The 17,065-nt window shown below is 50.7% G+C and overlaps 1 protein-coding gene across 1 annotated transcript in view; it reads left to right on the top strand.

The window, feature by feature from the left end:
• The window catches only part of Smad6 (SMAD family member 6), a 69,538-nt gene that overhangs the window by 4,625 nt on the left and 47,848 nt on the right, over positions 1 to 17,065 (top strand). Inside the window, exons 3-4 of the mRNA XM_029481554.2 lie at positions 5,151 to 5,207; positions 9,840 to 9,917. Coding sequence (XP_029337414.1) covers positions 5,151 to 5,207; positions 9,840 to 9,917 — 135 coding nt within the window. The remainder of the gene's footprint in view (positions 1 to 5,150; positions 5,208 to 9,839; positions 9,918 to 17,065) is intronic.

The following is a 17,065-nucleotide window of genomic DNA, read 5'->3' as shown; positions in this document are numbered from 1 at the left end:
TCCCTACTTTTTTTTTTTTTCTGTAATTATATTCGGTAAATTACTATTATCCAAATTGTGCCCGGGAAAGAGAGAGCGAGCACTTCTGAAGGGCTGGAGAAGACTGCCTAGGAAAACACAGGGTTCCCAGGCCAGGCCTGGAGGAATTAGAATGGGCTAGAAAGTTTTTCCTTTTATTTGGCCTGGCATTATCCCTTTGAAATGAGATCAATTTCAAGTTGGGCTTCCCGGCCCCGCCCCGCCCCGCCCCCTCGCGGCCCCTCGGCCTGCCTGTCTGCTCCCCGCTCCTCTCTTGGAGGTGAGGAAGCCGCGATAATGCCCAGTTTGCCTCTTGCTGGCGCCAGCCGGCTGCGCTGTTTATCTGGCTGCTGGGGGGAATCTGGGCAGTTAGGCTCCTTCAGCCTTAAAGCGCCAGGAGCTCCTTTTTCTGTCCTCCCATCTTGGAGCTTGGAATCCGAGCCATAGGTTCTGAAGGAAGAAGAAACAGAACGCCCAGGGGGCCCACCTCCAAGCCCGCCGGAGGTGTCACCCCCCCCCCCCCCCCCGGGAGAAAGAAAAGTCGGAGGTTCAGGCCAGCATGTGGATCTTGTTCTACAGCAAAGAGCTGCCCTGCAAAGATGGGTGGAAAGTATCAAATGGAAACTCCCGCCAGGCGCAGAGAGGCTGTGAACTTTTTTCTGGCCTCAAATGAAGGTCTAGATCCCAGAAGGCTAAGTAGCCCCTGAGGGCTGACCAGAGGGTGGCTGGGTTGGGCAGGCCTGGACTGAGTTCTGATGCTCTTGGCTCCTGGCTGACTGACTGACTCTTCAGCTTCTGGAGGAAGTTAGGGGAGTGCTTCTAGTGTTTCCCCGGGGCTGGAGGTCTGAGGGGCTTGGAGTTTCTGATGTCTTCCTCTTTTTTCTCTTGACCGTGTCCAGTTCTCTCAAAGGAATCTGCAGACCTGAGAAGTGTTCTGTTAGAGTATAGAACATGTTAATAATGTCCAAATCATTATAGTTCTTAAGAAGAAGTCGGATATCTTTTAGTTAGTGGCCAAGGAGCTAGGGAGCCTGTGTCTCAACAAGTGGAGGGCTCACCTCCTATGGCTCCATTCTCCCGAATCCTGGAGGCTGTGTGGGAGGGAGTGGGAGCGACAGGTAAGAATTACTGGTATTGTTCCCAGCACATCGTTCATAACAGCAGAATGTGGAACCAGCCCAAGTGTCCATTAGCTGATGAATGGATAAACAAAGCGTGACGTAGCCACACAATGGAATATCATCCAGCCATAAAAAAGGGTGAAGTGCTCATACATGCCATGGCGGGGATGAACCCGGAGAAGGTCGTGCTGAGTGAAACAGTCACAAAGGGCCTGTGTGATTCCACATATGTCAGACGTTCAGAGTAGGCAAATCCAGAGAGACAAAAAGTAGATTAGTGGTTGCCTGGGGTTTGGGTTGGAGTATAGGAAGTGACTGTTAATGGGGATAGGATTTCTTCTTGTGGTGATGAAAATCTCCTATAATTAGATCATGGTGATGGTCACACAACTCTTCGAATGCACCCCAAACCACTAAACTGTATATTCTAAGAGGGTGGGTCTTGTGACCTGTGAGTTTATGTATCCTATATCTCCTCTTTTCTTTCCTTTTCTCTCTTCTTTCTTTTTTTTTAAAAATTTATTATTATTACTATTATTATTATTTTTGGGGACCATTTCTCTGGGTAGCCCTAACTGTCCCAGAACACACTCTGCAGATCAGGCTGGTCTTGAACTCTCAGGGATCAGGGTTCCCCCTCGCCCCCATCCCCAAGAGGTACTTGGGATGGCCGGGGATATCCTCTGGTGTGCATTACCACCACTCAGGTTACGTTTGCTTTCTCTCTCTCTCTCTCTCTCTCTCTCTCTTTCCTCCTCCTCCTCCTCCTCCTTCTCCTCCTTTTTTAAATGAAAAGATTACCTAGTGTTGGTCTCCAACAGCAACAGGATAATTTATGCAGCTGCCTTCCAGCACAGCCTTGGGCAGGTCCTTTCCTGGTGGGATGTCAGATGCTCCATCAATAAAAAGGAGTGAAGAGCCTTTGTTGGGGGGGCATGCCTGTAATCCCAGTGTTTAGGAGGCACAGGGATACTTTTGAGGCTATCCTGAGCTATTGCATTGAGACCCAGTGAATTAGTGAAGCCCCAGGCTCCTTTGAATCGGATGAGCTAGATTTCTGTATTGTGGGCTGCTGACTAGAAACCTCGAGCTTTCTAGAAGGTTCTGTGGGTAGACAAAGTCCCTTCTGGAAGTTTAGCTGTCTTTCGATGGCTGCAGGTCTGCAGTTCTGGTTTACCAGTTTTCTGTTAGGAACCCTACCTCAGTGGTGATTGTAGCAGTAGCTGCTTCCTTAGGGGAAACAGGCGAGCACTTTCTTCTTTCCTCTGCCTTTTTTTTTTTTTGGCTTTTAGGTAAAGTCCCTGTAAGAGGGACTAGGGATGGCCAGGGATATGCCTGTAATGTCAGGAGGTGGAGACAGGAGGGCCAATAGTTCAAGGTCATTCCTGGTTGTATGTTGAATTCGGGGCCAGCCTGAGCAGTTTCAACACACACACACACACACACACACACACACACACACACACACACACGGCGGTGGGGGGAGGCTGGGATGGTGACCTGTGCTTGCTGCACTCCAGCTACCACCTCTGTTGCTGGAGACAGCTGTGGGGGCAGATGTCTAACCATGCCTTGAGTTTCAGGGGTTGTAAAAAAGGGTGTGCACACCAGACAGACTCTGGGTCTGGCTCCACAGCCAGTTTCCCTGAGAGTCACTTCCATTCACCAGGCCTCAGACTCCTCTATGCAGTGGGAACCCAGGCTCAGTCTTCTCTCCCTGAGAGCTTCGTGCCTTTCCATGCTGGGCGGCTGGACCGCTCTCGGGTCTGGCCTCTTGGGCTCAGGATGAATGAGTGTGAGTGAAGTAGCTCTCCCTGAAAGTACATAGTCTTCCTCACCGTGTGCTGTTTGAGGTCACCCACTGGCCCCCTTTGGCCATCGGATTCTTAATCCCACTCTTGTCCTGGCCTAGAAACACTGAGCGAGCCCTGGGTGGAGAGGGGCCCTTGGTTCTCGGTCTCTTGGAACAGTGAAGCTGAAGTTAGGCCTCGGTGCAAATTCCAGCAGTTTCCCCATAAGCAAAATAGGAATGTGGAAACCATCTTATATATTTGTTTTGATCTCTGAGAAAAGATTAAATTGAAACTGGTGTCCGACGAGCATGATTAACAACCATCGTGTACTTGAGGTCTGTAAGAATTAGAGAGACAGTGGCTAAGAGCCCTGGCTGCTCTCCTAGATGACCCCAGTTCAATTCCCTGCACCCACATGGCAGCTTACAACTGCCTGTAACTCCAGTTCCGGCAGATCTGACACCTTCCCAGAGACATACATGCAGGCAAAACACCAGTGCCATAAAATAAGGATAAATAAATCATATTTTAAAAATTCCGAAGCCAGGTAATCCCAGCATTTGGGAGGCAGGGTTTAGAGCCAGCCTCGTTTATAGAACAAGTTCTGGGCCAGGGTGAGACTATGCAGAGAAATCCTGTCTCAAACAAACAAACAAACAAACAACAGTTCATAAAATGGAAGTAGCTAGTACCAGGTGACTGTTCTGGTCTCTTCAGCGGTTTTGCCCTACTTGACCTCTCCTCTTTGACCCATGTCCACAGAGAGTCCCTGCTTTAGCCTCTGAGTCTTGACTTTGAGGAAGTCACTTCTGGATGCAGAGGACAGGGTTGGGGCAGGAGAGGGAAGCCTCTTTTGGGTGTATGGAGCCCACATAAGTAATGCTCCTGTAACTGATGGTGCCTTATTATAATTGCGAAAACACTCATTACTCCCGTGTCATTCCTGATAGCCACCTAATAACAGTTATTACTGCTTTATTCCCGTGGAGTTTGCGTTAGCTGGCGATCTGATGGGGTTTGGTTTCATTTACAGAAAATGGAGGGTCATTTCATTCACCCAGATTGTTACTTAGTTTAGCAAATTGTTACTTCCCTGGTAAAGCAAGAGCCTAAGAAATTCCTCAGATGGCAAAGTATATGTTTTGAAGGAGGAGTATTTTGGGCAAAGGAGCAGCGGCCCAAAGGCCAACACCATAGACAACCCGGAATCAGGCTGAGCTGGAAGGCTGGGACCCACTGCTGGCCTTTCTTTACAAAAACATGAGAGCCTGAGACCAGAGGCTGGATGTAACTGGCCTAAACTGTGGGGAGTTCCAGGGCCCCAGTAGCTCCGCCATCATCCCCACACCAGGAATGATGGTTTTAACGTGGGTTAAGATCATCTTTAAACATCTTATTATTGTTACTACGTATGTAGTGAGGGTGCATACACGTGAGGCATGACACACGTGAAGGTCAGAGGACAACTCCAGAGGACACCTGTTCTCCTCTTCCACCGAGTGAGTTCTGGGGATGAAACTCAGGCCCTTAACCTTGGCAGCAAGCTTCTCCGCATGCTGAGCCAATTCGCCAGCCCCTGCTGCCCCGACCCCCCACTCCCACCCCTGTCACCAGCCAGGTTTCCATGTGTGGACCTTCTGAATTCCCGATTTGACCTGTTGAGCTGTGCAAATGAAAATTGAGGAAGCCCTCATTCAGGTTTGATTTCACACAAGCCATGCGATTGTCAGTATAAGTGTATTCAAGGTATGTTGTAAGGGTTGTGCTAATGCTAAGAGGTTCTATGCTGTGTTTAGCCCTGATGCAAACAGAACTGAGTCTCCTGTATGTTTTCCGGCTGCCCATGTGCGCTGACTTCTGCACCCGTGTTTTTCTAGCTGTAATGATAATAAAGGTGCTGTTTACAGGAGTGTGACCAAGAGCTGGGCTAAGCATTTTGCATACGCTATCTTTTGCCCTTCTGGCAAAACCAAGAGGTCTGTGATTATCTCCCCCCCTCCCCGGTTTTTTAGTCGAGGAATCGACTTGGAGAGGTGAAGGAACTTGCTGGAGCTCACAAAGCATAGGTGTCACAAGTAGGGACTGAGCCCCAGGCTGTCTGTGCCCTTAGATTTTGGCAGCAGAGATGCTGGGAGACTTCCTGGGGTTTGAGGAAACTGATGGTTAAAAAGCACGTGGAACACCAGGTGTGACATGCTGTATGTATCCTCTCTTCTAGAATCACCGCCGCCCCCCTATTCTCGGCTGTCTCCTCCTGACCAGTACAAGCCACTGGGTAAGTGTGCCCTCCCCTGGAGGGGTGGGCTGAATTGGGTGCCTTCAAACAGAGGGAAGTTTTACAAACACTCCCACAGTTGGGCTGCTGCAGAGAGGCTATTTACATCTTCAAATTCCAGGCTCCTTGCTAACCTCTCTGTGACCTTTAAACATGGGCCTGTGGGAGACGATTGGGTTCTGACTTATGCTGTTCTTTGGAGGTAGGTTGGAATTTCTGGGTCTCTTTTCCTTCCTTCCTTCTTTCCTTCCTTCCTTCCTTCCTTCCTTCCTTCCTTCCTTCCTTCCTTCCTTCCTTCCTTCCTCCCCCAGCCTTGGGTGTCCACTAGTGTGTTAACTGAGAGTATGACAGACACACAGGGTGTAGAGTCTTTGTTTAGCATTACCTGTCCTTGTCCCCTACCTGGACAGGTGGACAGAAGGCTCGAGGTCTCTGAGGGAGGTTAGGGGAGAGGGTGTGTCATTCCAGTCAGGTTCTGTGCTGTGGCAAGCTGTCTTTTTCTGTATAGCTTGGAGGCTAAGTGTCAGCTCATGTTCTAGGGTTCACACGTACATTTTTAAAAGCAAAGGAGGGTCTGGAGAGATGGCTCATGGTTTGAGAGCACTTGCTGCTCATCCAAGAGGATGTGGGTTCAGTTCCCAGCACCTACATCAGGTGGTTCCCAATTGCCTGTCTCTCCAGCTCCATGGAATCCAGTGCCCTCTTCTGGCCTCCAAGGGTACTTGCACGCACATGATGCACATGCATACACTCAGGTGCACACACATGTATACACAGCTAACTAACTGACTGTTTAAAAGCAGAGATGCCCTGGGCCTTGGGGTCTCCTCTATGGATTTAGGGCAGTTATATGGTCTGTGGAGTTCTAGTAGGAGGTGAGCTGGCCTCAAGAGTCCCAACACGGCAACTCTGTAACCAGTAGTTTCTGCGAGAACCAGGTCTCAAAAGTACATTGCCATGGTGTGGGTGCTAGAACATTCCAAGTGACCACAAATACTAAGTTTATACTGTTTATGGTAGAAACTTCCACTCTCGAGTGTGAGAGCTCTGGCTGGAAGGCCACTTCCCTGGGTCATAGACTCAGGTAGCCACCCCAAGTTCCTTCCAGCCCTCCATCTTCAGTGAAGTCAGAGATATAGTCACCCTAGACTTGCTTGAGGAGTTTGATCCATGGAGAATGGAGCAAAGGCTGTCTCTGTCTTTCACGGGTGTGGGAGACAGTGATGTTTGTTCCCTGTGAGCCCTGTGCACAGGGGGCTTTGTTTACTTATCTGGGAAGCAGTGGGGTTATGGTCTGTTGGGAGATGAGGGGGAGCCAGCTGAGAGAGGAGAGGGAAACCCCTAGCTAAAGAGATGCAGGGCCAAGAGACTAACCCAGGGCAGCCACCGCTCAGGCCATGGCTTCTACGTCTTCCTGCCACAGGCCAGCCTCGGCATCTTCGAAGCCCTATAGCAGGCACCTTGCTCCATTAGAGAGAGAAAACCTCAAAAGTTCATAACCAGTGGCAGGCTCACTGCTGGAGGAACTGTCTGTCAATCAGCCTGAGGAGAAGCAGACAAGCCCTAAAGAGTGACCATTTAAAAACTAAAAGGAAGCCATGCTTGGTGGAACACGCCTTTAATCCCAGCACTCAGAAAGCAAAGGCAGGCAGGCAGGCAGGCAGGCAGGCAGGCAGGCAGGCAGGCAGGCAGGCAGACAGGCAGAGCTCTGAGTCTGAGGCCAGCCTGGTCTACAGAGTGAGTTCCAGGACAGCCAGGGCTACACAGAGAAACCCTGTCTGAAACAAGCAAGCAAACAAAAACAACAACAACAACAAAAAGGAAGAAAAGGATGCTGACGTGTGCTGCATTGCTTCCCAGTGGGACAACTGAGTCCCATAAAACAAAGCTGACTCTTGCTGGGGCTCACAGGACGTCGGGTTAGCATAAGAGCCAAGAATGACTTTTACTGACGGAATCGAATCAAATTGATTGAGACAGGATCTCCTTACGTAGTCTAGTCGGCTTCCCTTCAGACTTTCCATTCTCTTGCCTCAGCCTCCTCCTCCTGCTTGCTGGAATTACAGATGTGCATCACGGTGGCAGGTTTTGTTTATATTTTTATTTTTTTAAATGACGTAGTTACAAGAATACTCCCTTAAACGGGAGCGGTGACAAAATGTGGGTGGTGGGAAGGCCATGCTCCATATGTTACCCACGGTTACTCCTTCATACGACTCTGTGGAGCTGAGCAAGAGGGGCAGGTTGTGAGGCTCTTGTGGTGGAGGGTGGTGGAGAGGGTGGTGACTCCTAGTACCACCAGCTGTTTCTCGAGGTGCATCTTGACCTGGGGGTCCAGATCCCACCCAGGTTCCCTCTATGGCTTCAGGTCATGATAGCGAGCAGCTAGGAGAGAGATCTCTTTCTATAGCAGCCACCATAGGAAGGCTGCCTCAGTGGAAAGTCTAGATCTGTGGGCTTGGTAAGGGTGCTGGGATTTGAACTCAGGACCTTTGGAAGAGCAGTCAGTGCTCTTAACCGCTGACCCAATCTTCAGATGATTGGTGGAAGGCTCAGTACTAGCAATATCTGACATTTTAAAGAACAAGACCTTCCATGCCCTTTGTGTATCTGATCTATTGACTTTTTGAAGGGAAGCTAGAGCTGACACCCCAGATTCCAGGCATAGCCCTCTCCCTCACAGTGGCTCCCTTACATGGCTCCATCACCGAGCCTCAGTGAGACTCCAGGCATTCTGCACTGGGGACGTTAGGTATTAAATGTGAACTCAAGGTGGGGAAGATAGCTCAACCAGTACAGTGCTGGGACACGAGTTCATTCCCCGGTGTGGTGGTGCATGCCTCTCCCACTACCGAGGAGGCCAGGCCAGGAGTTCTCCCTGGGACTCGCTGGCCAGCCAGCCTAACCTACTTAGTAAACTCTAGATCAGTGAGACCCTGCCTCAAAAAGCAAAACAGTCAAAAAACAAGGTGAGGACTGATACCCAGAGTTGACCTCTGATGAACACACGCACACACACACACTGTGCACTTGCATACACACAAACATGCAAACACACTTATGTACAAACAGTACAAAATTCTATATCCTCCACTTTAGCATTGAATGGTTTATTTTGAAGATTTTCTTAAGTTCTTATTTTCAACACAGCATATAATTTTTTTGTGTGTGTTGGGATATATAGTACAATATTTTTTAAAAAATTATTATTTCCTGTACCTTGCATTGTTTCCCTTTCTACTACTTATACAATTGTTGCATACTATATATTATATACTATAGCACACAAAGTCAGTTTATTTTTGTGCTTCTCTGATGACATGAGACCAAAAAACCAGAATCAAACTCAGCATCCGGAAAGTAGGAAATGAAAAAACGAAGGCCGAATCGGTTCCTGTTTCATCTTTACCCGCTCCTCAAGCCGCGCGGGGAAAGGAAATAAAATGTATGCAAAATGAAATGGAATCCTAGCTAGCTATAGCCTAAGCTGAGGGAATTGTTCCGGGATTCTCAGCCCCTGGTGGCTGCTGGGCCTGTCAAGCCAGAGCTGACTTGTGCTGGGTGAGCTGAAAAGCTTACGGGCTTCCTAGTCCATGCTGCTCAACTCCTGGACAGACCTGTCGGTCCCTTACTGGGCACAACCCCATACTGTTGGTAGCAGAGGCCTGGACTGTGGAGGAAGAAAAACCCCAACTCTTCCTATTCCCCAGAGCCCCAGTTTGTGAACCCAGTGGGGTAGAAAAAGTTCCCTTCCATCTCGGTGCACTGCAGGCAGGGGCTGGCCAATGATGCTCGCCATATGAAGCGCCTAATTAAGCCTGCCTTTAAAAACAAGCATGAGCGCAAAACCCAGCCAAAGCCCCACAGGCCGTGTGGATGTTGGGGAGTGGGAGAGGTGAGAGAGATAGCAAAGTTAACCAGAGAGCGAACACTTGGGCCTAAGTGAGAGGCGTGCGGGAGCAGAAGTGGCTAGTAACTGTCTTAAGCTTCCCCAGCTCCAGGAGGAAGGAAGGAAGGGAAGAGGGAGGGAAGGAAGCAAGAACCAACAACTTCAAGAATTTTAATGTTTGTGAATAAGGTCAGCAGCTATGAATTGTTCAGGGACTTAGTTTAACCTTACCCAAACAGGCTTCAAGTTGGGGCTTGCTCAGTCCTCTGATCACTGACTATTTCTGCGGTCAGGACATCTGAGACTCTTCCATGTGTCAGAGTCACAGCGGTGTGCATTTTTCCAGAAGGGTTCTAGGACTAGATGGTTGACCTGGTCTGGAGTGATTCTGAGACTGGGTTCCAGAGTGACATCAGAAACTTGTAAGGGGGCTGGAGGTGTAGCTCGATTGGTAGAGCGGTTGCCTAACATACATGAAGTTCTGGGTTTGGTTCCCCGCACTGCACATCCCCAGCTTTGGTGGCTCAGGCCTTCAATCTCAGCAGTTAGGAGGTGAGAGAGAGCGCAAGAGAATCAGAAGTTCAAGGCCATCCTTGGCTAGATATTGGAATCAAGGTTAGCCTGGGCTACAGGAACAAATCACTAATAAATATGTGGTCCCCTGGGACATCAGCCTTTTGTATGCGTGTGCACTGGTGCCTTTTGGCCAACTGAGTTCTCTTTTCTTTTCCCTCCTGGAACAGATCTGTCCGATTCTACATTGTCTTACACTGAAACCGAGGCCACCAACTCCCTCATCACTGCTCCGGGTGAATTCTCAGGTTGGCATATTTCTCCGTACTCGTCGTTGTGGGCCATTCTGATGGGAGCGGGGGTGGGAGGGGGGTTGGTGGAACGAATTTTGATTTCTTGTGATTTTTGTGCACTTTTTTGCCTACTCTGTAAATGGGAAGGTGGCCTGTGTGCATGTGCATGTGTGTGTGCGTGCGTGTGCGCGCACAAGTGTATGTTTTGCTAGTGTTATTGGAGAAACGGGTATGGCATTACATGTGTGTCAGCCTAGTACTCAGGAGGCTGAAGTGAGAGATGTTCAACGCCAGCTTGCGCTCCAAAGCTGTGTGGGCTGTGTTAATGGGGACCTGAAGATGATAACTCGCCAGGTTTTAATCTGGTTCTCTGTGTCTCTGCCATTTCCATGGCTTAGAAAGGTCTCTCCATCATTGTAGCCTGGGATGCTTCTCGGTAATAGGTGACCTCAAGGTGGATGGGTCCTTTTCCCTCTGTGCTCTGGGGGAGGAGCCGTGGGTAAGCAAGGGGAATAGCTTGGGCACACTGGCAAGGGGGAGTTTGCTAAAAGCTGGTGGTGTTTGTACCCTGTCCACATCAGGAAGCAGGAGGAAGGAACCCTGGCTTTGCAGTTCCCTAACTGTCTGAAATCCCCACATGCTGGCCCTAAGACCTCTCAGATTCAAGGGAATTCTTTATGTGAGAGGCTGGGTAGGAGGAACTGGGGCAGGAGGGCCAGGGAACTTGGGTGTCTGAGGTCTGTGTGGCCTTCTGAGAGTATGGTCGGTAGAGTGTACTGTGTGGCAGCCGGGCTTATGGCCTGGAGTTGGGGATAGCTAGCTGGGCCTCTGCATCTTTTTCTGACTCCACATTCAAGACAAAAGAGCAGAAGAGTGAGGCTGAGTGGCCAGGGTGAGCCAGGCTCCACCCCAGCACCTTACATTACATCAAGACAGCTGGGCTGTCAACCTATAAGCGTAGTGATTCCTTGCATCCCTCAGGGCCACATTGCAGTCTTTGTGGCCACAGGAACCTCAGCTCTTTCCAACTACTGTGCTGCCCTCCCCTGTTCTGTAACAGTTCAGTGCACCCTGATGACTGTATTCCCAGAATTCTGCCTGTCCCTTGGGAAGAGACCTCGGGAAGATGGCTGTTCTAAGAGATGGAGGCAGAAGGTGAGACCCTACAGTGAGCTTGTGGCTCACGTGGCACAGGAATCCAGATCTCCCGTCTCCAGCTCCTGTCTGCTCTCTGGTCCCTGGTCCCCTCCTCAGGCCAGTTTACTCTCTCCTCTTATTTGGTATATTTTCCCTCCCTTAAAGGTAGTTGCGTGCGGTGGCCTTTAAGGGCACAGAGGCAGACAAACATCTGTGATACAGACCAACCTGTTCTATAGTTCCAGCCTTCTGGAGATACAGAGAGAATCCAGTCCCAAAAAAAATGACACAAACAAACACAAACAAACACCCAAAACTATGTTGAAGAACCAGGCAGGATGCTGGCTGGTGGTGGTGGTCACTTGGGAGTCAGAGGCAGGCAGATCTTTATGAATTTGAGGCCAGCCTGGTCTATAGAGTAAAATCCAGGTCAGCCAAGGCTACACAGAGATACCTTGAAAACAAATGGGAAAAAGGGAAAAAAAAAAAAAGAAAAAAAAGTGTCTAGTGGTTGGCATTCTGAGAGGCTAAAAGATAAGGGAAGAAAGTTTGGGGTTTCCCATGTGGGAGGAGGGAGTGAGATGGGATCTAGATGGCCTGAGTAAGCAATTGGAACAGTTTTTGTGTCCCCCTGAGCTTTGGGCTGTGTTGGTATTGACTGAAGGGAAGACTCAGGGAAGGGAGTCCTTGGCAGGTAGGGAAAGTCCCAGGGGACGGATGACAGGCCTTGGTGGATAGGAGAGTCATGACTACCTCATCCTGTGGGGTTGAGTGGTGAGTAGGAGAGCATTGAGGGATTCAGAATTTGAAAGGCCAGGAGCAGAGTGGGTCAGGCCAAGACATTGGATGGTCAGGGACCAATCGGGTGGTTGCGGTGCTGACGATGATGCTGGTGTCTCTCGACCCCCCACTCTAAGATCATTACCAACTGTTCTTCATCTCCTCGACTGGCCATCTAGGGAGACAGCTGCCATTCTTCCCACTGTCCCCCGTCTGGAACAGTCTCTGTAAGGCCCCGTCAGACTGTCTTGTCTGCCCTACTCCCTCTGGCTGCTGAGTGATCAGCTGCGGTTCCCAGACGGCCCATGGAGGCTTGGGTGGAGTAACTTCAGTGCCAGGGCTGGGATGAGAGGGACACAGGACACCGTGCTTCTCTGTGCAACTAGTGAGGAACTCTCCTGGAGAACACAGGGACCCACCGAACAGCGGCTGTGCTATCCCTCAGTTCTGTGTCCTGATGGATTGGTGCCCTTGACGACCTGGTCATTCTCACATCTAGACTGTCCTGCACACGATGACAATCACAGCCTGGCCAAACTTCCTGTTTCTCTGTTCTCCAGTCCTGTGACTAAGGCCACATAGGAGGATGGCAGGATTTAGGGATCAGTCACAGGCCCAGGCAGATAAGGACACATGAGGAGCTGCAGGGAAGTGGGGGCTCCTGTTTTAATTTGACAGAATGAGGTCTCTTTGGGGGATGCACTTGGAACTCTGGTGCTATGGTGTTGTCACTTCATTTGCGACTGGGGTCCTGTCTCCTGGCTATCCAAAGTCCCTGTAGGCATCCACTCTCAGCGTGGGCGCTCAGTCAGGTCCTGTGATCCACGAAGGAAACTGAAGGTCAAAGGGTACAGGTGACTCCACCAAGGTCACTCAAGTGGGAGACAAGATGTGAACCATCAACCAGCTCCCATAGATCTTCACTTCCAGTGTCTTCAGTGGGATTTGGGTAAAATCACCAGCCTTGAGGTCTCTTTTGAGGGTGTTCTTGGACCTCTGGGGTTATGGTTTTCTTGTTTCATTTGGGTCTGGGGTACTGTCCCCTGGCTAGCTAAGGACCCCTTGTCCTCTTGGGCGGCGTCTTAACAGCCCTGACATTTCTCTCCTGCTTCCTTGACTTCAGCATGTTGAGGATTAAGCATGATCAGCTGAAGAAACTCACACTCTGGTAGGAGTGAGTGGCTGTGGGTTGTCCTCTTTTGGAAGGCAGACTATGCTGTCAGTCATGGAAGTGCAGCGTGAGGGGTTAGTGGGAACTGGTGGTTTGAGGAGAGCTGGTGGGATGGGCAAGATTCTTCCAGCATCCTCTACTCCAACCTAGAGGAAGAGAGTGCCCTGGGTGGGCGAGAGAAGGAAGAACTATAGTCATTCCGTGAGAACTCAAGGTGGCAGGCTGCTGACCACATAGGCCTGCCCAATCCCATGCTGGGGCACCCGGCTGGCATCTGTACACCCCACAATTACCACTAATCAGGAGCCTCGCAGATAATTGGCCAGGTGTTTATTTAATCCAGCAATGTCCGTATGCCATATAAGCTGCTGTAGTGGAGACTACTAGGCCCTTCTGCTGGCCTTGACTGTGCTGGCTAGCCTCTCAGCCCGAGCTGGGTCACTGGGGCATACCCCTCCTCAGGAGCAGGCAGTACTGCTGTGGGGGTTGGGGCTGAGCTGGATCAGTGTCTGCCTAATCTGAAGCTCCTTAGGGTCCCTCCCAGGCCTTCCTGTCCGGGCTTACATTCAAGCTAACAGTTTGGAGACAGGCTCAGAGAAACTGAGCCTGGCTGTGAGGCACACAGCAAGCACTAGTTAGTAGCTGGAGTTAGTCGTCAAGAAGTAAGTAGCCCTGTGTTGTTTGTTCACCTGCTCTCTGTCCCATGGCCCTTGGCTCTCAGCTGAGTGCTCTTTGCCCACATCTTCAGGTGCATACAGATGTGACAGTGTCACTGCCTCTCTTTGATTGCCGGGGTCACAGGGCTTGTTCAGCCCAGGCTCTCTGTGTCTCTGTGTCCCTAAGGGTCTGTCAGCTTCAGCCAGCACACATCTACTCTTGCAGCCGAGGTAAGTGGCAGGCAGAGGCTTCATCACAGTTAGTTCTCTGTTCAAGTCCCCGCACTGCTTCCTGATTAGTTGGGGGGTGGAGTGGGGGCAGCTGCTTAGCCAATCTACCCCTCAGGTTTTCTACTTGTGGAATTGGGGGCAATAGTAATACGCTCTTTAAAGAAGGTAGTAACTGAGCCTCTGGTATAGTCCTGTGTGAGGAGGGTGCAGCTGTTAAAGGTACCCAGCCTGGAGATAAGACCTGTATCAATTCTGCCCTCCAGGCGCCCACGGCAGGTGCTGTGGTAGGAGGCAATTGGGAGCCTCCTGTTGAGAGGCCACCAGGAGTCTTAGAAGAGGGGGTACCCAGGTGGAGTTTTAACAGATGGCTGGAAGTGTCTGCCATTGTTTGTCTCTATATACGTGAATATATGATGCGTTTATATGTGCACTGTGGTCTGTTCATATGTGCACACGCGTGTGAGCTTGAGTGTCACAGCACGGCTCATGGGAGTTGCTTCTCTCCTCCCACTCATGTGGGACCCAGCGATCCAACTCGGTTGTCAGGCTTGGCAGCATGCACCTCACCCAATGGAACCGTTTCCCCGGAGGAGGCAGGGGTTCAGGGCCAGCCAGCTCAGAGAGTTCCAGTAGCAGACACACCTGGTGGCCAGCAGGGCCTGGAGGAAGTGCTAGCTGAAAAGATGATTTTCTTAGGTCTTGGAGTGAGACTATGGGTGGGTGGCCTCATACTTGATCATGGGGGTTCCCTGGATAAGAGAGGCATCTTGGGATAGTGGGGGGAACAGCCGGTGCTGTCTTCCCATGGACAGTGTTAGTGGCAAGCCCCTTCCCTGGGCTCTTTTTTTTTTAATTTCCATTTTCTCTTCTTTATGCTCCTGACAGACGCTCCATTTTCCCAGGCTGGTTGCTGGGGGTGACGGGCACAGGGGTACCTTCAGGGGTATGCTCTGGAGCATCATGGGATAAGGCAGTTTGCCAGAAGGGGTTCCAAGCTTAGCTTTGCCCTTTGCTGCTGGGTGGCTCCAAGCAAGCAAGACCCTTGCCTCCAGCACCTCAGTTTGTGGTGCTGCAAGGAGCCCACTGGGTCAGGGTCTCTAGCTCCATGGTGCCAATGTGCCTCTGGATGCTGGTTCCAGCTCTTGGGCCTTAGGAGGTGGATGGGTTTCAAGGCTGGCCTTTATGGCGTACACTGTCTTAGCAGACCCTCTCTTCATTGCCTCAATACACAGCTTGAGACAAAAGCTACGTCGAAGAGGAAGAGATTGTGGGTGTTGGGGAAAGCTTCACAGCACAGGCCTTCTGGGTTTGGTCTTGTAGGCTGACTAAGCGCTTGCTAAGAACAGATTGCAAGTGTTCTCTCAAGTAAAGGGAACAGCTTGTGCAGAAACAGCTGAAGGTAGACGTGGGAGGGATGGGAGGGTGTGGAGAGTCCTAAGTGGTTCTCCTGTATGTTGTGGTTAAGAACAGAGGGATTAGGGCCCCTGGGGCCAGGGAACCCTAGGACATCCCTGGCCCTAAAGGACATTACCTAGCATTTAAACTAGTCCACAGCAGGTCCCTTTTGTAAGCAGAGAAATCCTGAGAGTTCATGCGATCAAGACAGAGCACTCCTCCCCCAACCCCCCATCACACACACACACACACACACACACACACACTAACTATAGTTAATGACCCTGGAAGCACAGAGCCCTGTGCCAGGCGCTTTCTCAAGTGCCATACATCTATGAGTTCATGGAATTTTCCAACACCTCTATGAGACAGCCACTTTATTAGCCAAATTAAAGGAAGAAATGACGGAGGCTCAGAGAGGTTGAGTTGCTTGCCTAAGCTCACTCAGCTGGAAAGCTTGGCTGGGGCCCCTGCGGGTCTCCCAGGTGCCCTGTCTGCCCTCTGGACGGCACAGGATCCAAACAATGGTCTTTGAGCTTCTGTGGTTTCTTTGCCTTCAGGGAACCAAGATTCAGCCATGAACAAATGTGTATCACCCCAGATAGGGCACTGGTGACCAGCAATAGGATTTTTTTTTCAAAGTCCAGCTTGGAGAGCCAGTGAGTGTATTGCTTGGCTTGCAGAACGTGGGCAAAGGGTTACTCACAGGAGCCTCTGTGGATCCAAAGCAACCACATCACTGCCAAGTTCCACCCCATCATGCGTGGTGATGTCATGGAAGCTGTATCATGGAGTCCTCCTGTCTCTCATATGCCCCAGCCCCCTCCCAGAGCACGGTGGCCAGGGAAGAAATGGCTGGCCTCCCAAGCCAGGATTTTGCGATCCTTACCTCCCTCTCTCTAACTAGGGAGTGTCAACAGCTCCTTGGCTATCACCATAGACCTAGCTGTCACTGTGTTGTTCTGCTGAATTAGTTGCCATGGCTACCAGGCCAAGGTATATCCACCCCAAGATGGCAGTGGAGTGAACCTGTACAGCATAGGCACCAGCACCTCTCTGCTCCTTGGCTGGCAGTGGGTGAAGGAGCGAGGAGTCAGGGAGATAGTGGAAGGGCTGAGGTGGCTGCTGTGTATCCTTCTGGGGTGCTCCGAATCTGAGCCACTCTCAGGACATCTTGGGATGCCTTTACCCAGGATGCTGGCTGTTCTCTGGCACAGGTTTTCTGAGGACCTTCCAGAGGGGCCCTTAGTTACCTCCTATCTACTTTTGACCATGTGCGTGCACCCTTGGTCCTCCCTCACACCATCCCTCTAGCCCAGTCTCCTTGGGATCAGCAGCACTCAGGGGAACACCCTCAGACGTTTCCTTGTCTGGGTTGAGTGGCATTTCTTTCATGCAGAAAATATCTCCTGAAGGTACTTGACCAGGCACTTTCATAGGAAACGTTCTCCCTCCATGACCCTTGGCTGCCTGTCTCCATTTTGTGGAAAGAATGCATGAGATTTATGGCCTGTCCCCATTGGTCCCCAGCCTGAGGGACTGCAGTCCACAAAGTAGCCCATCACCCAGCCTACCCTAAGCCTTGTGTTAGAAGGCCCCACTCACCTTGTAGTAGAAGTTTCTGAATTTGGAAAAACAGAGGTCTTGTGTCTGGAGCTGGCCTCAAAGCCACCAGCCCGGACTGTGAGGTGAGTCATTGCCAACATGGTAGTGACCTTTCAAAGAGGATCGAGGAGCTGGGGACATAGCTTAGTTAGCAGAGGTCTTGCTTTGCATGCACAAAGCCACGGGTT

This window comes from Mus caroli, unplaced genomic scaffold (assembly GCF_978045245.1).
Source record: "Mus caroli unplaced genomic scaffold, Mus_caroli_1 scaffold_11, whole genome shotgun sequence".
NCBI classification, from domain to species: domain Eukaryota; kingdom Metazoa; phylum Chordata; class Mammalia; order Rodentia; family Muridae; genus Mus; species Mus caroli.
The sequence above is the reverse complement of the archived record's forward strand: the minus strand, read 5'-3'. Positions and strand labels throughout refer to the sequence as shown.